This window comes from Portunus trituberculatus, chromosome 38 (genome assembly GCF_017591435.1).
Source record: "Portunus trituberculatus isolate SZX2019 chromosome 38, ASM1759143v1, whole genome shotgun sequence".
Classification (NCBI taxonomy): domain Eukaryota; kingdom Metazoa; phylum Arthropoda; class Malacostraca; order Decapoda; family Portunidae; genus Portunus; species Portunus trituberculatus.
Genome location: NC_059292.1, coordinates 9,510,062 through 9,531,420, shown reverse-complemented (window position 1 = coordinate 9,531,420; position 21,359 = coordinate 9,510,062). Strand labels below are relative to the sequence as shown.

At 38.0% G+C, this 21,359-nt stretch overlaps 2 protein-coding genes across 2 annotated transcripts; both read right to left on the bottom strand.

The window, feature by feature from the left end:
* Positions 1 to 1,866: 1,866 nt before the first annotated feature.
* LOC123514641 (ankyrin-1-like) lies at positions 1,867 to 13,034 on the bottom strand. Its single transcript, XM_045272628.1, has 7 exons — positions 12,798 to 13,034; positions 6,176 to 6,500; positions 5,627 to 6,051; positions 5,013 to 5,321; positions 4,608 to 4,898; positions 4,114 to 4,518; positions 1,867 to 3,815 (listed from the first exon to the last, which is right to left on the bottom strand). Exons 1-7 carry the CDS (start codon positions 12,822 to 12,824, stop codon positions 2,151 to 2,153), a joined length of 3,447 nt encoding a protein of 1,148 aa, XP_045128563.1. The 5' UTR covers positions 12,825 to 13,034; the 3' UTR covers positions 1,867 to 2,150.
* A 2,255-nt stretch (positions 13,035 to 15,289) lies between these two features.
* LOC123514677 (ankyrin-1-like) lies at positions 15,290 to 20,896 on the bottom strand. The gene is made up of 6 exons (XM_045272718.1): positions 20,862 to 20,896; positions 18,855 to 19,078; positions 18,383 to 18,705; positions 17,825 to 18,001; positions 17,176 to 17,469; positions 15,290 to 17,047 (listed from the first exon to the last, which is right to left on the bottom strand). Exons 1-6 carry the CDS (start codon positions 20,894 to 20,896, stop codon positions 16,928 to 16,930), a joined length of 1,173 nt encoding a protein of 390 aa, XP_045128653.1. The 3' UTR covers positions 15,290 to 16,927.
* Positions 20,897 to 21,359: the final 463 nt, after the last annotated feature.

Genomic DNA, 21,359 nt, shown 5'->3' with positions numbered 1-21,359 from the left:
ATGGAGTAGGGTGATACAGAAGGAGCGGAGTTACGACATACATATATAAGTTGAAAATATATTATTCCCTCGTAGTGTGAATGGTAGAGTGTTAGCATATCCGCTCTGACTAAGTTTATTATAAGTTCTTTGTTTGGTGTTTGTGGATGACGAAAGTGTTGTTCATAATTATGAAAATAGTAAGTTGTTTCGTAAATGTGTGTGCATGGTGTAAGACAAGTGGCATCTTGACTTTGCTAATGTAATCATAGTACGTTACTCGTTTTGCGTCTCGACCCTTATGACCACATCAATCAATCAAACAGCCTCTTTGGCACAAATGTTGCCTCGTAATGGTGATATATTCCGCATCTATCACGCAGTAGCTTCAACATAATGCAAAATTATAATCTCATCTTAAACATTTTCTATAAAAATTGTGAGGATAACTCATTATTCTTATTAAATGATAATAACTATAATAATGATATTGATGATAATATTAATAATAATAATGATAATAATAATGATGATAATGATAATAATAATAATAATAATAATAATAATAATAATAATAATAATAATAATAATAATAATAATAATAATAATAATAATAATAATCAGATACTACGAGTAGGTGGTTTACCCTGCGGAACAACTTAATCGATCATAGTCCAGCGGTTGGGGCGGGTTGCTTGGTTCTCCGTAAGGTTTAATTATGTTACAGAAGTTAAGGTGAGGTTGTTGTTTTCTTAATAGAAAAATAAAGAAATGAGAGAATATGAAATGGTGAAAAGAAAAGAATTGCACAAGAAAATATGTAACATTTCTTCATGCAATGGAGGCTTTTTTCTAATACACTTCTCTCCAACAAACTTTTATTTCAAATTTCTGTCTATTTAATTAATGAAAGCTCAGGTATTGTGAGACGAACTTTATCTAACAGTGTTTCAATCTCGATGTACCCATAAATCTCTCTCTCTCTCTCTCTCTCTCTCTCTCTCTCTCTCTCTCTCTCTCTCTCTCTCTCTCTCTCTCTCTCTCTCTCTCTCTCTCTCTCTCTCTGTGTGTGTGTGTGTGTGTGTGTGTGTGTGTGTGTGTGTGTGTGTGTGTGTGTGTGTGCGTGCGTGCGTGCGTGCGTGCGTGCGTGTGTGTGTGTGGTGTGTGTGTGTGTGTGTGTGTGTGTGTGTGTGTGTGTGAGAGAGAGAGAGTGTGTGTGTGTGTGTGTGTGTGTGTGTGTGTGTGTGTGTGTATGCGTGTGTTTGTGTTTAGTCTGTCTGTGAAGCAAGACCATGAACAGATACATTTGTCAGTATAAATACAAGATGCGAATCTTATTTTACTAAAACTTGGGCCTAAGTTTTCTTCCCCTACTATTTTTTGGGGGAGTTAAGCATCAGTTATCCATCATTATAAGAAAAATCTTACATTTCCATCGTGAACTCACAGGCGATAACATTCATACTCAACAAAATATCAGGTAATTAAAGCTATGATCGCCACCAGAGTTTTAGTTTTATTTCATTAAACTTTTCAAATACATATTATATACATGTAAGATTTGGTTCATTAGAAACAAACATGTGATAACGTAACAGCAAATCAAGGACTAGATAATATGATTTTCTAAGAAACATAGTTCAGTAAAATCATCGAAGCAAACAGTACGTTCCCAGCTATCGTTACATGTTCAACCTGACCAGTAAGCGATTGCTATTTTCATCTATTACATTACAGTACTTATTCAATTCCTTCAAGATTCTCTCTCTCTCTCTCTCTCTCTCTCTCTCTCTCTCTCTCTCTCTCTCTCTCTCTCTCTCTCTCTCTCTCTCTCTCTCTCTCTCTCTCATGAAAAAAAAAAAATATATATATATATATATATTGGTGTTTCTATTTTCCTGTGGTATTTCCAACATACACTGTATCACATCAATTAGGAATTAGACAATAACTTCTTTATATGAAGGTAACATAGTAATGCTTTCATTACTACATGTCATCTTACCATTACTTTACATTTTGGGGGACTTGTATAACTACTAAACTACTTACATATTCACATTTTAGTATATCATGTTATTCATGTTAATTTCGTGAAGTATGAACTAAAGAAAAGTCTTAAGTCGCACTTTATAAAAAACATTTTCTATCCAGACTTCACTAAGACTTTCTCAGTAATTCACTTGCTTTTTTTTAAAGCTTTCGATGATCGCTGGAGCGCCCTCGCCCAACTTTGGTTTCTCAAACGCTCCCCCAAAGTAAGCATGAACTTTTCTCGGGACAAGGAACTCATGACCATTAGTAGGATCCTTAAAGTCCGCACACATTCCCTTAAGAATAGCGGCGACAGCTGCCAGTCTGTCTCGCGGCCATTCAAACTTCCCCTCTCGTTTGGATTCCAGTATCCTCAAGAAGCAGTTCTTGACGCCAAACACGGCAGGCACCGTGATCCTCCATTTACGGGAGTCCCACCAACAGAAAGAGTCCTTGATGGGCTTGGGCATCCACCGCTCCGCCTTCAGGTAAGAAAGAACCAACTTACATGATACGTACACCACTCGGTCCTCCCAGTCTAGACCACTCAACACCTCTGCCTCGGCACCCGCCAGACTGAGTCGCCATTCATCTTCCGCAGTATTGGTGAGGAAAACCTCCGACATGGAGTCTGGAGTGAGGGGCGGCCGCTCCACCCAGGCCGGCCAGGGGACACCAAGCACCGGTACTACGTCAACACTAACCAGTAGCAGCGGAAACGTCTCTCCTTGCCACGCAAACCTCAGTGCCACTCCTGCCTGCGTCCTCTCCAGTCCTGGAGGGACGTAACTAAGTCTAGAGTCACAGGTGCGGCGCGTCATCAGGCAGCTCTTCATCAAGTGGTACAAGTTTTTCCTGAAGGCGATTCCCTGGAGGCCGGAGTGATTTGCTCTCACTCGTGCCCTTAGAGGGTGACCCTCAAGAAGTGCCTCGTGGGAAGCTAGCTCTTCCATCCTCACCTCGACACCCTCGACCCCTGACACCACTAGGTTTATGTCGAACTCGTCTGGAGCGTAAAGGCGGCTGTTATCTGCTGAACTGCCAACCAAGACGAGTCGACCATTATAGAGACTGTTTTGGCTGGCCACATGAGCCACCAAGGCACCCACTTCCTTCAACACGGCCTCCTTCACTTCCATTGCCTCTTCTTGGCTGAAGTCGACAACATATTTCTCCACATTTTCTAACTTTTTGCGTAAATTCTCCTCCATGAGCAATTCTTTGATTGCCACATTTGTGTCGTTGAATCGGAGGGTCTTTTGAGGATCAATCACTTTCATCTTGTTGTAAAGTTTCATGTATGCCTTAAAACTTTGTGCGACTTGCTTGTGAGTCCTACCAGCACGGCTTAACAATTTTTGATTGTCCATCTCTTTAATAAGTTGTCTGTAGGTCAGTTTGTGACAAAACATTGCGGCCAAGTGGGCAGCTGTATGGCCGTAGCGGTCTTGCTGGAGTGTACACGCCCCAAGACTCAACAAGAGTGCCACACACACCGTATGCCCATGGGATGCCGTCTGATGTAAAGCGGTGGAATCTTGCATGGGATCCACCACCGTATTGATGGGCAATCCTCCCACTTTGATTACCAAATAGGTCAGCAGATGCATGCCGCGTCGACTGGCCACCAAAAGAGCCTGAATCAGCATGGGTTTAGGTGGAGTGTCTTCTGACAAACCAACGTGTTTGGCAAACAGAGTCTCCAGTACCTCCAGAACGTCTCGGTAAATAATTTTATCTTCCTGATCTTTTGCCTTTTCTTGATAGTTCTCGATCTGGTGCCTCTCGTGTTCATAAATTTCCTGGAAAACAAAAAGTAGAATAAAGTGTTAAGGATTTATATATCTAATAGGTTGATATGATTCATACAGGGCCTGCCACGTTGGGTCCTTGTGTTTCCTTGCAGCTCTTTTTATTGTTTTTTTTTGTTTTTTGTTTGATGTTAATATGAAACATCAAAATTTCATTTGCACTTCTGGTTTTCTATTGCAGTTTCAAATCTAGTATAAAGAGGAGGTTAGAGAACAAATTTTCTTTACAAGAATGGTGTTATCTACACTCCAGAGGGACAAACAGACTGAGAAAGATATCTATCATTACCTCCTCTACATGTTTCTTCATGTCTGGCTGAAGGAGGTTAAGCGGAAGGTTCCCTTTGGAGTCAGCCACGTACGGACACGCCCCCAAATTTCGCACCATGGCCCTTGCCATTCCTAGGTGGTTGGTTTCCAGTGCGGCGTGCAGGGGAGTTGTCCCTCCGTCATCCTGCTTGAAGGCCATTCCACCACACAGCTTGAGGAAAGTGGCGGTGAGCGGACAGTTGTTGCGGGCGGCGGCCACCATGAAGCTCGTCAAATTACTGTAATCTTTGTCTAGGAAAGGCCACGCAGTGTTGCCTGGTGCGTCGCTCCTGAGGCCATCCAACAGGTGACCGATGCCACTACGCAACAACGAGTCTTGTGGTTGTACACGATCCTGCTCAACCTTTAGAACGTTCAGGAAAATCTAGAACAGAGAAAAATAATTTTGAGGTTTCTTCTTCACTTCTGCTGTTTTGTAGAATTTGAAATTTATCAAGAGTGGCAGAAATTTACCCTTGTGATGAGGACTTTGACGCGTATAGTGACGTCAGGGGTCAGCCAGGCAACCTGTAGCAGAGAAAAGTTTCCACTAATTGTGGTGAGAGGTGCCCCTGCTGCCGCCAAGAGAGTCACTATACGAGGCCTGTTACAGGTGATGGCAAGGACCATCGCGTCAGTGTGGAGGTCTTTGGTAGCGTGCAGTGGTGCTCCTGAAGACAACAACTTTCCTGCCTCTCCTACATCATCGCTGGTACTAATGGTGATGAGAAGTTTCCAGTAAAGTTCAAGTGGTGAACGATCATCCTGCAGAATCGTGAGAAAGAATGACCTGAGAATTGAATGTACAAATGTAAGTGTTACTATTTGTATTAATTTTATTTAAATATTGTCAACCTGTGTATAACAGACGTCTCCTACCTTTACCGATGCCATCGATGATAGTTCTTGAGCCAGCAGTGTGTGTCCGGCCCTTTCTGCTAGTTGGGCAGGTGTGTTGCCAGCATAGGTTACGGCTCCAGCATATGAACAGGTAAAATTGGAGAGAGCCCTAACCATCAAAGTTAAACCAAGCTCGGCCGCCCGGTGCATTGGCGTTAAACCTGCCTCGTCTTGGTAGTGAGGGTCGCGATTTATTGGGGTATTAGCCTCTAATAGATACGCTTTACCTGGCCTCATCCAAGTGAATGTCTTCTTTCCTTCCAATTCGTACTCTTCCCAACTCCTTCGCTACGACATAATAAGAAACTGTAAATACATTCTACTGCCTCTCTTTACAATATTCTCTAAATCTAATCCTTGTTTTTTTCAAGAATATGGAACAAAGTTTCTTTCCTGTTTTTCTTTAATTGGATGTCTTCATAACCATATTATATTCAACTTTGTTATATATATATATATATATATATATATATATATATATATATATATATATATATATATATATATATATATATATATATATACGTATAAAGAATCCACATAAGGTAATAATTTAGTTATTGGATTTGACTTGGTTTCATGTTAGGACTTACCATCATAATTTCAGAGCAGTAAGGACGATCTATAGTGTTTGTGGTAATTGTTGCTTTGGGCATCTTACGAAGGAGCCAGGCGGTACCATGACTTCCCCAGGTATCAGCTATGTCCTCTGGTGTGAGTCCCATGGTATCCTTCCCATCTGCCTCAAATCCTGCCATTCGCAATTCTTGTACGGCTATCTCGTTTCCGCACAGTGCCGCAATATGGAGAACTGATAGGCCTTTATCGTTGATGGCGTTTGCATCACAACCAGCATCTAGGAGGAGCCTCATTATACTCGTGGAATTGGCATAAACTGAGACGTGTAAAGGAGTTCTCAGGCTTTTATCTCGGGCATTTATATCGGCCCCCGCTTCTATAAGGACCTTGGCGCAGTATACCCTGTCCTTCCGGGCGGCGATGTGAAGCGTGCTAACACCTGAAACGCAACATGAGTAACTCGTTTATTCAATCACCTCATCTCTGCTTCTTTAATAGGAAACAATCTTGGTCACTCAGTTTCACAGATATTTAAACTATCAAAACAATATTAAAACACTTACCATCTATATCTTGAGCGTCGACATTTGGACGTTTTGGTTGTGCCTTCATGAGTTCGTCAACCACTCTGTCGTGACCCTTATGCACCGCCGCTTGAAGGGGTGTGTACCCTAACTCTCCACCATCATCCACATCAACTCCAGCACCAAGGAGGATGGGTACCAGATGGTCATGACCCTGGGCCGCTGCCAGAGCCAGAAGGGAACCATTTGGTACTGTGATATCATCTTGAGCCAGTTGTATGTCTGTAGTAGCTCCGGAGGCGAAGGCGGCTTCCACCCATTCCAAATGACCTGCCCGTACACCTTCCACAAGCAGATTTTTGGGCTGACCGAAAAAAGATTAAGATATTTTTATTGTTCATGTTTTACTAATACACTCTTTCGCTGTGCATCTATATATTTGTTTATTTATGTCAAATGCCCACACTGTCAAATGCCCACATCACAATTTACAATATGAAGAAGCAAGGAATAAAGAAAACATGGATGTATGTACAGTTCGCCAGTTCGCAGTTTGTTGTCGCACCCAACCATACAAGGGATTAGAAGGATATAAGTGGGTCAAAAGGAAACAGGTTTATGACCCAGGCCAGCCCCGGGGCAGGTAGCCTAGGTCAGGTAAACATCCTTTGATGTTGTTGTCGTTCTTAGATGTTGTTGATACCACACGTGGGGTGCACGTAAGCTTGTACTTGATTGGTGAACGGTACATTTGAGGGGCATGTTGTGAAGGTCAAGACACGCCTCCATAAATGTCCTAAAGGAAAATTGTAGAGGCATGGGGCCAGAGAGAGAGAGACGAGAGAGGAAGCAGGGAGGACAACCATGGCTCTGAGTGGGCTGCCCTCGGCTGCATAGCTGAAGGCGGAATGAACGTTTTGTATATACTTCATATAAACAGTAAGTGGAACTATAAGTTGCAATGTAGTCTTTTGAGGTAAATTAGAATTAAGGAGGAATCATGATAGGAGGATTAGGTATTAATTTGATATGTATTTATGTGTTTGTACTTGTGCATAATGACGTTATATACTTGCATTTTCATTTATGAGTAAAGATCTTGTATACAGCTATAGATTGTGTGCATGTGTGTTGCACTGACGAACAAGTTACTTAACATATCTACTCGTGTGTATTCATGTAAGAAGTTAGCCTAATTCTTAAATATAGGTACTAAGACAAAGAGATTCGTTGAGTGAAGTTACTTGCGTGCAAATATCAAGATTGTCATTATATTCGGTGGTGTGTTACGTTCTCATTTTCGTGAACGGAGCAAGGTAACTATATGTGTATGGTAATATATTAAATGGTGTATTACGTTGGTTACTTATATTCTTTTATACATATGTATATATATATATATATATATATATATATATATATATATATATATATATATATATATATATATATATATATATATATATATATATATATATATATATATATATATATATATATATATATATATATATATATATTGTGATGGGCACCGTCTTAGTCCCCTTTAATTTATTATTTTATTATATGCGTAGCCTATGGCCTCAAGCGCGGGCTGTCACTGTTTCGCTGTGCGGCCAACCACCCTCTCTTTGTTTCCACCATTTTGTGTGCCTGCGAGCCTCGCATCAGTCTCAAGGTAGCCTTCAGCGGAGATAGACACGCACTCTCGTCGGTCTGGCACAGTGTGGGGAGATTCGTGTTGCTGGGCTTCTCTTGTTGCTCATTAGTCATCGGTCTGGGAGTTGTGCCCTCCTGTTGAGTAGCTGGCTTGTTACTCGGTAGACCGTGGCTGTAGAACAACGGGCTTGTTGTTCTGAGAAAGTGTGGCCGGTTGGGGCTGCATTTCTCGTGCGTTCGTCCACTCGGGTGTGGCGACGCGGAGAGACACGTTTTGTCTCGTCCTGTTTGTTTGTTGGTGGCCGTGGTCACCAGTGTGGTTTGGTGGGCGGCTGTGTGCCCCCACCATCTGTTGTGTAGTATCAGTAGTATACTGTTTATAGTCTCAAGGTAGCCTTCAGCGGAGATAGACACGCACTCTCGTCGGTCTGGCACAGTGTAGGGAGATTCGTGTTGCTGGGCTTCTCTTGTTGCTCATTAGTCATCGGTCTGGGAGTTGTGCCCTCCCTTGAGTAGCTGGCTTGTTACTGAGTAAACCGTGGCTGTGTAGAACAACGGGCTTGTTGTTCTGAGAAAGTGTAGCCTGTTGGGGGCCTACATTTCCTGTTGTGCGTTCGTCCACTCGGGTGTGGCGACGCAGAGGGACGTGTTATTGTTTCGTCCTGTTTTTGCTGTTGGTGGTTGTAGTCACCAGTGGGGTTTGGTGGGCGGCTGTGTGCCCCCACCATCTTTTGTATAGTTTCAGTAGTATACTGTATTGTAGTGGTAGTAGCCACGCACACTATTGAATGCTGAGAGGCTTCATGTCGGCCAGTGGTGCGTAGTTGTCGTCCGCCAGACTTGTCTGTGACGAGTATCTGGACTCCGTGTATAGCGGTTGTCACCCGTAGGTGGTGTCTGGGCTTGTGTGTACATCACCGGATGTGCTGTACACATCATATATTGTAGTAGTAGTAGGCTAGGGGTGTCAGTCTGACAGGTGTTAGGAAGCACTTGTCGTAATAGGATAGTATAGTAATATACCGCGCGTGTTGTTCCAGTCTGTGAGTTATCACAGTCTGTGGACAAGGCGTGCGGAGAGGCATTAATACTTCATAGAGAAGTGGGTGGAATTGTCCTTGTGGGCGGTTTCTCTAGGGGGTATTAAGGCCTCGCCCTGTTACACATAACATCTACCATTTATAAATTCTACTTGGTTGGGTACAGGAGGAGAAGGAGTTGCTGAGGAGATTCCCTTACAGTGGGGGAAATTATACACTGTTGGCGACCTTGAAAGAACCTGAGGGTTACGGCGGCTGTGAGTTATAGTAGTGGGGACTCTGTGGAGTGTTTTATAATCCCCACTGTACTGACCGTAACAAAGTTGGCGATTTTGCCAGAATAACACTCTAGTGAGCTGTAGCAGTTAACCGCAGCCGTGTGGCGTACGTAACAATATATATATATATATATATATATATATATATATATATATATATATATATATATATATATATATATATATATATATATATATATATATATATATATATATATATATATATATATATATATATATATATATATATATACATATATATATGGGTAACTGGTTAAAAAGGAGAAATATTGTACTTACTACATATGAAAATTACTGATAAATAAAGCACGGTGTTCAGATATTGTAAAAACGTTATGAAGATATAGTGGACGACGTTGAGGTGGAATCCGTTCTGATGTGAGAATATATACGAGATTAAAGTAATTCTTATGGATGGTTGTAAGGGAAATAGTAATGATTTGCACTTGAGAAGGCAACAGAAGGATTTGTGATTGTTATTTGTCGGCGCCGTTCATATACTTTTCGTAGCTTAATTGTATTTATCAGATCATCCTAATTTTTGAATAACTCAAAACATTATATATATATATATATATATATATATATATATATATATATAGAGAGAGAGAGAGAGAGAGAGAGAGAGAGAGAGAGAGAGAGAGAGAGAGAGAGAGAGAGATAGATTGATAGATATAGATCTAAATAGATAGATTGATTGATAGATAGATAGATAGATAGACAGATAATATAAACATGTTTTATTTGCCTTATAAGTTTATTAACACGAGAGAATAATAGAGAGAAAGAATAGGAAGTATTGGGGAGGGAGCATGGGAGAAGGAGAAATCATAAGTTGCTCCTGAAAACGTTTCTATGAAACTGCTCCCTTCCAACAGTTGGCTGTACCGCCGCTGTCCTTTAATCCACACCACAACTTGTTCTCCACGGTGTGTGTATCTCCACCGTGTGTGTAAGCACTGTGCATGCACAGTTTTCACTGCTGATTGGCTGTTACCGTGGCTCTGCTTGTAACCAATCAGATGGTGCTGTGGGTGGAACAATGCTGGAGACAAAGTAATGACAGCAGACAGAAGCGCGGCTGCATCAGAGCCAAAATAACCCAGTTTTAAATTTATCTTTTATCGGCCGTCGAATTAAAAAAGAAAAGAAAAAAGGATGCCGATATGCGTCAAAATGTTTAATATCGGCGCCGATAATCGGCCTGGCTGATAATCGGTCGATCCTAATATATATATATATATATATATATATATATATATATATATATATATATATATATATATATATATATATATATATATATATATATATATATATATATATATATATATATATATATATATATATATATATATATATATATATATATATATATATATATATATATATATATATATATATATATATATATATATATATATATATATATATATATATATATATATATATATATATATATATATATATATATATATATATATATATATATATATATATATATATATATATATATATATATATATATATATATATATATATATATATATATATATATATATATATATATATATATATATATATATATATATATATATATATATATATATATATATATATATATATATATATATATATATATATATATATATATATATATATATATATATATATATATATATATATATATATATATATATATATATATATATATATATATATATATATATATATATATATATATATATATATATATATATATATATATATATATATATATATATATATATATATATATATATATATATATATATATATATATATATATATATATATATATATATATATATATATATATATATATATATATGTGTGTGTGTGTGTGTGTGTGTGTGTGTGTGTGTGTGTATATATATATATATATATATATATATATATATATATATATATATATATATATATATATATATATATATATATATATATATATATATATATATATATATATATATATATATATATATATATATATATATATATATATTTTTTTTTTTTTTACTGATCTGTCTGATTTTCTCTATACAATCAACTTAGTTTTTTTACCTACTTTGTTTATTGGCTTCTTTTTAAAAGTCTTAATTGTATTATAATTTTCTGAGCGTGTCATGCTCTAAAAATTTATATTACACTTAAGTATCAGTTATTGTTGCGCCGGCAATTTAATGTCAAAGTTCTTTAAGACATTTGATCTTTGATTTATGGTAATCTAGACATAACGACATGTGAACCTTAATTAATTCAGTCTTTCTCACCCGTAAACCCTCTGTGACATACAAGTCTTGGCCAATTGCTATGAAAGGATAAGGGAACTCATCCACACTCTCACAACATTCACTCTCTTCAATGCATGCGTGTACACACACACACACACACACACACACACACACACACACACACACACACACACAGTTACGAAATGCCTTGTAACCACTGAAGTATTTTGATTAACTCGTATGAGACAATGAAAAGAAATTAAAGGAAGGAAAACAAAGAAAAAAGAAAACCACATAAATCGTACTCGAAACTGTGTGGTACTTCATTGTATAAAAGAGATAAACTAGAGGAATAACCACAACGACATCGCTTGAACCGTGACATCTTCTAAATGGTCCTATGTTGCGTCATATGACTGGGAATCCCAAAGGCAATCCCCGGATGAACGTTGTTGCCTTGTACGAGAGTTCTCCTTATTTATTCATATTGTGTAACGAGCGTTTTGATTTGCCATTGTTGTATTTTACTTCCCATCTTTTATTATTTACTATTATTATTAGCATTTATTTTTATTATTATTATTATTATTATTATTATCATATATATTATTATTATTATTATTATCATTATTATTATTATTATTATTACTGCTATCATTATAGTTTTTTACCATTACCGTTATTATTGTAATATTTGATGTTATCTTTATTACCCTCATCGTTATTACTAATGTGCTATTGTTTAAAGTGATTTATCATGGACGTTTTTTTTTTTTTATCTTTATACGTTTATTTATTTATTATTATTATTTATTTTATTTTTTTTTTTTGCTTTCTTATCTAAAGCACCGTCACCACTTGTGTCTGAAGGTGACGCAGAAAAAAGCAATGCATAACGCCTTGATAATATAAAAGTTCTGTCATTTTTTTGTGACGCAACTTATATCAATGAATATATATATATATATATATATATATATATATATATATATATATATATATATATATATATATATATATATTTTATTTTTTATTTATTTATTTATTTATTTATTTTTTTTTTTCTTATCGCTGGTATCAACAATTCCCGGCATGTGCTGAAAGTAACTAAAACATTCACCACGTGCCTTTCCCGCTCAGCTATTGGCCTAGTTACTACCCCATACACTGTTCGAAATTATATTCAGCTCATGTCGTTGGAGTATACGAGTAATCTTCCTTTATGATCTATCTGGTACTTTCAGAATGTCACTGTTATTTCTATCCACTTCCATCCACTGTATTACAGACTGGGCAAAAGATTTTCATCTTTTCACAGAACACAAGCGACGCATGTACTTAAGAGTGTAAGATACCGCCTGCACTGTGTCATAAAACACTGATGACTTACCTCAAAGTTTTCAGGAATATCATTCATGGTACTTCCGTCGAATATGCCGAAAATTCAGTCCTTCTCTCTCTCTGTCTGAACACCAGCGCGGCTCTCCGCTCCTCCAAGATATGTAGGGTAGACTCACGTGGTTGTTGTTCATCCCTCACAGCTCTCATGCCTACGTCACGAAAGAGGAAACCTTGCACTGTGCTGGCAGAAACGTTTTAATGCCATTCCTTGCCTCTCTCTCTCTCTCTCTCTCTCTCTCTCTCTCTCTCTCTCTCTCTCTCTCTCTCTCTCTCTCTCTCTCTCTCTCTTACACACACACACACACACACACACACTACCATCTATAATTTCTTGCTTTTGGTAACAGTGAATTTTATAGTACATGCGACGGAGCCTGGCAGCGCAGTAGTTGCATGCTTAACTGTGAGGCGCCTCGTAGTGATGCCAAACAACAGCTGAATTACAATAAGTATAATACAGAACATCATAACATTCTATATTTTTCAGTCCTTAAATGGTTCTCTGCAATGAGGCTGAAATTCGGCGTTGAATAGTTGTAACAGCAAGCACGTCCTCCACCCACACCACCCAATATCACCACTGGGTTCCAGCAAGATCAAACCTTGTGTCGCCACCGGTATGATTCTGGGAACGGTGAGTCAGTGACTGACTGACTCACTGTAGTATAGTATAAAAGGTGACAGGGGAGAAGGTTGTTTGGATCTGAAGGACGCTTTGTTTTCTCTCAAGTGAGGACCTACACAACAAAGCAAACTTCACAATAATCAAACTGTGGACACTTTATTATTAAAATTATTTCCCTTTGTCACAGAATAGTCGACATTCTCTCTCTCTCTCTCTCTCTCTCTCTCTCTCTCTCTCTCTCTCTCTCTGTGTGTGTGTGTGTGTGTGTGTGTGTGTGTGTGTACTGGCTCGCTTTATGTCCATTAAAGCCTACATTCATGGTTCGATGTGTTTTCATATTCACGACACTCTCCAACGCAAATCTGTCAATCTGGAGCTCCCTGCCTGTGTCTGTATTTTCAACTTCCAATGACTTCACCTCATTCAAGAGGGAGGTTTCAAGACATTTGTCCCTTTACTTTGGTTCTGTAAGGAGACTGGCAACTGAGTGCAGGGGCTTTTTTTCTTTATATTTTTATTGCCCTTGGTCAGTCCTCCCCTTTCATAAAAAAAATCACACACACACACACACACACACACACACACACACACACACACACATATATATATATATATATATATATATATATATATATATATATATATATATATATATATATATATATATATATATATATATATATATATATATATATATATATATATATATATATATATATATATATATATATATATATATATATATATATATATATATATATATATATATATATATATATATATATATATATATATATATATATATATATATATATATATATATATATATATATATATATATATATATATATATATATATATATATATATATATATATATATATATATATATATATATATATATATATATATATATATATATATATATATATATATATATATATATATATATATATATATATATATATATATATATATATATATATATATATATATATATATATATATATATATATATATATATATATATATATATATATATATATATATATATATATATATATATATATATATATATATATATATATATATATATATATATATATATATATATGTGTGTGTGTGTGTGTGTGTGTGTGTGTTATCAACAGTTTGCTATCTCTAATCCCTTCCTTTTAAACTCCAACCATTTCCTTCTCAACCAAAAGTTCCTTGCACTTTATTTTGGTAAACTCCATCCTTCTAGGTCAAACATTTTTCGTCTTTATTACAAGTTTCTTCCTTCCATATGAAGCTCAATATTGGTTTTAACTCTTAAGTTTCGCCCCCTTGATTGGAGCCTCTTTCTTCTTATTTCCAAGTTCGTTTTTCCTTAATTCTTTTTACCTAACAACACTATTCACATATTCACTTGAGTGTTTTGAAACTAGGTGTATACGATGTAAAAAAAAAAAACAGTGTGTTGTTCTTATATTACATTTTAAGCCAAGATTGTTCAGTTAACATGGATGTGTCATCTTATCTCGGTCATATTCCATTAGACATCACTGGGATTGTCACTATAATAGCGATAGAGTGTACAATGAGTTTGTATATCTCCATACACTGTTAGAATTTGCTAAGAGGTGTTTGATAAGGTCCGTGTAGCTTCTTGAATTCGTTTTGTTTAAAAGTATTTCTATATAAAAAAAAAAAAAACATCCGATCCAACACAGGAACACCTGTGGCAAAAAGTGATAAAGGACCGCCGTGGTACAGTGGAACCATGCCTGCTTTGGGGTCCGAAGGGTCTTCAAGCGCACTGGTTCGAATCCTGTCCACGGTCCGAGTGTAGGTTGGGCTTCCTCATTCGGGGCAACGGTTTCCTAGCGGGTGGGCTTTGAAATAGGAGATACCCCAAAAAGTATCCCCTTTAGCCCAGAAATTCCCGTGAAAAGTCCACATGGTATAAATAAAAAAAAAAAAAGGAGGCACAATGGAGCGGCAACATAAGTATACAAGTATAGTACAAGAACTAAATAGAGACTCAAATGCTTAATTTTAGACAGGTAGGTTTTATTCAATATGACACATGTAATTTCAAGTATGTTATTTTCTTGTGAGAAATACCTTCGGCTGATGTGCGTAAGAATGAAGCATAAGAGTCATGGAGGCTTACAACGGATTCTGTCTGCACAGGAAAAAGAATACTATTCTATATTCAGAAATCTCTTTCTCTCTCTCTCTCTCTCTCTCTCTCTCTCTCTCTCTCTCTCTCTCTCTCTCTCTCTCTCTCTCTCTCTCTCTCTGTGTGTGTGTGTGTGTGTGTGTGTGTGTGTGTCTTCACTATAGTTCTTCAAGCCAGCCGCTAACGCTACTCTTCTCAAGAACTTTGATGATCGCTGGAGCGCCCTCGCCCAACTTTGGTTTCTCAAACGCTCCCCCAAAGTAAGCATGAACTTTTCTGGGGACAAGGAACTCATGGCCATTAGTAGGATCCTTAAAGTCCGCACACATTCCCTTAAGAATAGCGGCGACAGCTGCCTGTCTGTCTCGCGGCCATTCAAACTTCCTCTTGTTTGGATTCCAGTATCCTCAAGAAGCAGTTCTTGACGCCAAACACGGCAGGCACCGTGATCCTCCATTTACGGGAGTCCCACCAACAGAAAGAGTCCTTGATGGGCTTGGGCATCCACCGCTCCGCCTTCAGGTAAGAAATAACCAACTTACATGATACGTACACCACTCGGTCCTCCCAGTCTAGACCACTCAACACCTCTGCCTCGGCACCCGCCAGACTGAGTCGCCATTCATCTTCCGCAGTATTGGTGAGGAAAACCTCCGACATGGAGTCTGGAGTGAGGGGCGGCCGCTCCACCCAGGCCGGCCAGGGGACACCAAGCACCGGTACTACGTCAACACTAACCAGTAGCAGCGGAAACGTCTCTCCTTGCCACGCAAACCTCAGTGCCACTTCTGCCTGCGTCCTCTCCAGTCCTGGGGGGACGTAACTAAGTCTAGAGTCACAGGTGCGGCGCGTCATCAGGCAGCTCTTCATCAAGTAGTACAAGTTGTTCTTGAAGACGATTCCCTGGAGGCCGGAGTGATTTGCTCTCACTCATGCCCTTAGAGGGTGACCCTCAAGAATTGCCTCGTGGAAAGCTAGCTCTTCCATCCTCACCTCGACACCCTCGACCCCTGACACCACTAGGTTTATGTCAAACTCGTCTGGAGCGTAAAGGCGGCTGTTATCTGCTGAACTGCCAACCAGGACGAGTCGACCATTATAGAGACTGTTTTGGCTGGCCACATGAGCCACCAAGGCGCCCACTTCCTTCAACACGGCCTCCTTCACTTCCTTTGCCTCTTCTTGGCTGAAGTCAACAACATATTTCTCCATATTTTCTAACTTTTTGCGTAAATTCTCCTCCATGAGCAATTCTTTGATTGCCACATTTGTGTCGTTGAATCGGAGGGTCTTTTGAGGATCAATCACTTTCATCTTGTTGTAAAGTTTCACTGGTTGACTGGTGCGTCGCTGCTGAGGCCATCCAACAGGTGACCGATGCCACTACGCAACAACGAGTCTTGTGGTCGTACACGATCCTGCTCAACCTTTAGAACGTTCAGGAAAATCTGGAACAGAGAAAAATAATTTTGAGGTTTCTTCTTCACTGAAGACTGGTTTATATAACCATGGTACAGAAACTCCGCTTCTGCTGTTTTGTAGAATTTGAAATTTATCAAGAGTGGCAGAAATTTACCCTTGTGATGAGGATTTTCACGCGTATAGTGACGTCAGGGATCAGCCAGGCAAGCTGTAGCAGAGAAAGGTTTCCACTAATTGTGGTGAGAGGTGCCCCTGCTGCCGCCAAGAGAGTCACTATACGAGGCCTATTACAGGTGATGGCAAGGACCATCGCGTCAGTGTGGAGGTCTTTGGTAGCGTGCAGTGGTGCTCCTGAAGACAACAATTTTCCTGCCTCTCCTACATCATCGCTGGTGCTAATGGTGATGAGAAGTTTCCAGTAAAGTTCGACCGGCGAGTGGTCCTCCTGCTGTGTCTCAGGCATGAAAAATGTAAATAGATAAATAAAAGAATAAATATTTAAATAAATAATTGAATAATGTTAAACTGAATTATTTTGTAGATAGTTAAACATGAAACTATTATTTCAAAACTTAAAAGAAAAACATTTGTGGATATATTGTCTGTAAATTCAAGGAACTATCAGTATATTAGAAAAACAATGAAAAGGTACTACCGATGTTACTGACTTTCATTGCTGCCATCGCCGACAATTACTGGGCCAGCTGTGTGTAGCGTGCCTCTTCGGCTAGTTGGGCAGGTGTGTCACCTGCGATGGTAACAGCACTAGCATAAGAACAACAGGATTTAGAGAGAGCCCTAACGGTTGAGGTTCGGCCAAGTTGTGCCGCCCAGTGCAATGCTGTAAAGCCTGCTTCATCTTGATAGTGAGGGTCACGGTTCTTAGGGACATTGGCTTCCAGCATGAATGCCATTCCTTCCATCTTAGCCCACTTCAGTGTCTTTTGCCCCTCAGCCTCATAATCACCATAACTTAATCGCTGCAATGCAAAAATTCGTCTCAGTCATACTGATTTCATATATTCTAATGACTAAGTAAGATGAACGGGAAGTGTATAGTTCTTCTGGATACAAACACAGCGAAAGTGTTGAAATTCGTAGTACCCTCAACAGACAAAATAATTAAAAGATATAGAGTTAACTTCATTATACCATCATCTCTTATTTTGCAATATGCTTGGAGAGAATGTGCTACATACAAATTGCTGTGTCATTAATTGCGAATAATTGTTCCCAATGCTGCCGAGGGCAAGACCTACTACCATTGTGCTAGAGGAAGAATTGGCAGTAGTAATCTTTGTATTCCTTGTCGCTTTAGGCATTTTGCGTAGCAGCCAGGCGGTCCCATGGCTTCCCCAGACATCTGCTACATCTTCTGGCATGAGTCCCATAGAATCTTTTTCATCTGTCTCGATTCCTGCCATGCGCAGTTCCTGGACAGCCTTCTCGTTTCCAGAAAGTGCTGCGATATGTAGAACAGAGAAGCCTCTGTCATTGATGGCTTTCACGTCACAACCAGCATCCATAAGGAGCTTCATTATATTTGTTGACTTGCCCAAAACTGAGACATGGAGAGGTGTTCTCATGCTGCTGTCCCGAGCGTTAAGATCAGCCCCAGCATCAATCAGGACCTTGGCGGAATACACAGAGCCGTTTCGCGCTGCTAGGTGAAGTGAAGTGACACCTGAAATGTGGCATGAAGGTATTGAAACTCACTAATCAATTTTCTTTCCATGTAAAAAAAAAAAAATAATAATAATTGTGCTGTTTATAACTACATCATTTCGCACCAAAGAGAAAAAACTTCCTGAATAGAAATATTTCTAAACTTGCCATCCTTATCAACAGCATTGACATCTGGACCTTCAGGCTGCACTTTCAACAGGGTTTCCACCATTTTATCTTTTCCTTGATGCACTGCTACTTGAAGTGGCGTGTATCCGAATCCTCCACCGTCATCCACGTGTATTCCGGCACTAAGGAAGACTTGTACTAGATGGGTATGGCCAAGGCCAGCTGCCAGAGCCAGTAAGGAACCGTTGGGCAGATCATGAGCACTGGACGGTAGGTTTGAGATGCACGTTGGCGCCGATAGAGACGGCTGCCTCAATCCATTCCCGGCGGCCCGACCTCACGGCCTGCACCAGCAGTTCGTCAGGCTGACCGATTTACGTAATTCATGGAAATTAATTGACATTCTGATGAAGTCACAAATATTATCACATTATGATGATGATTGGCACATCACCGTGGATCTTTTCCCTACACTCGTCAGTCCAGATCTGTCTTGTCATTTTCTCTGAGTATTGCAACCACTACTTTGCTGTTGATTATGGACGTATTTCACAACCAGCACTGATATGATTGTCACTTTAACATCAACATTGCCATGATAAAGTCATTAACGTTAGTTTCATTCATCGGTGTGAATGGCAGAACATGACAAATGTATCATTCTTCTATGTGTGCCATTGCCTACCCTGCTGTTATTTAATGCTAGAAGAAATATAAAAACTAGAGTGATAGAATTGTAATCCTAACCCCAATAGTCTACCGTGTGTCGATGGGCAAATCGTCTTTGCTGGCCAAATATCAAAAGAGATAAGGAACGTCTAGATTTGGAGTTATCTTTTATCTCAATTTCATTGTTCTGTTTGTTCTAAATATACAATCCTATTTATTTTTTCTTTATCTTTGTTTGTATATTTAGATATTTGGTTAGTTTGTAAGTTGGTTTATTTTGAAAACAACATGAATTTGCAGACGCGTTTGAGTACGAATCCAAAACTCTCCTTCCATTCATCTTCAATCTTTTATTATTTTGTCTTTACAACATTGAACATCATAATATTTTTTTCTATTAAACGCTGATATGATTATTTCAAAATATGAAAAAAGTTATTTCACCATTAACAGTATTTTATTTTTCATATATATATATATATATATATATATATATATATATATATATATATATATATATATATATATATATATATATATATATATATATATATATATATATATATATATATATATATATATATATATATATATATATATATATATATGAATTCAATGAAATGAACCCAATTCATGAACCTAACCTAACCTAACCCAATTCATGAAATGTGCAATGGAGTGGCCATTTCATGAAATGGTTAGGTTAGGTTAGGTTAGGTTAGGTTCATTTCATGAATTGGTTTGCCCATTTCATGAAATGGGCAATTTCACAAACGGTATATATATATATATATATATATATATATATATATATATATATATATATATATATATATATATATATATATATATATATATATATATATATATATATATATATATATATATATATATATATATATATATATATATATATATATATATATATGTATATAAACAACATGGTGCTCTTTACGTACTTCAGTAACCTTGTAGGGTTTGACAGAACGAAAAAGAAAATAAGACAGTTGGCACTAAAAGATTTCCCCTACTCAATCATTTATTTCTTTGAGAGTGAAGTCCTTCAGAATTCAATTTTAAACTTACACGAACTATTTAATCAAGACTGAAAAGAAATTGTAGTAGTAAAAAAGAATAATAATAAAAAATTGTTTTGTACAGTATATATATATTTTTTTTTATCAATTTATGTAGAAACTATCTCCCGGGATCCCCCTAGCGACTAACCGTAAACGCTGGTCATAAATTCTGATTGGTTGTACATTGCTGCACAGCCCTTCCTTTATTGCCTCTCTCCTCCAATTCTCAGACTCATCCTAGGACACACATATCTGCAAAAATTTCTTAAGTGTCAAGTTACATATATCTCAGTCTTACCTCCAAATCTTGCCGATTATATAATTATCACACATGGCACACTTGGAGAGTGCGTCATGAACCACCTATTTGTGTGTGTGTGTGTGTGTGTGTGTGTGTGTGTGTGTGTGTGTGTGTGTGTGTGTGTGCATCAGAGAACCCAGTGGATATAGTGAGGTGCCTCGTGCTGCTGCAGTTCAGTTCACAGAGTGTCCTTCTCTTAGTCATGTGAGGCAAGCTACGTACAGTACAGTTTCAGATGCTCACTAAACGTTCGTTACTCTGCGTCCTTTATTTCTTGTTCACTTATACACTGAACGACAATGATGACAATAAATCAATAGTGTTGTCGATGTCGTCTTTCCTTTGCTCGTTATGAAACTTGACTGTCTGAACTTTCAACACAAGTCGCTGGGCTACATTGCTGCGGATCAAAATAATGACGTGCCTTCCGCCCTGAGATAACACGAGAAACGTTTTGATCTACAAGTTTCTAGCATTTTCGCGGACCTCTCCTCA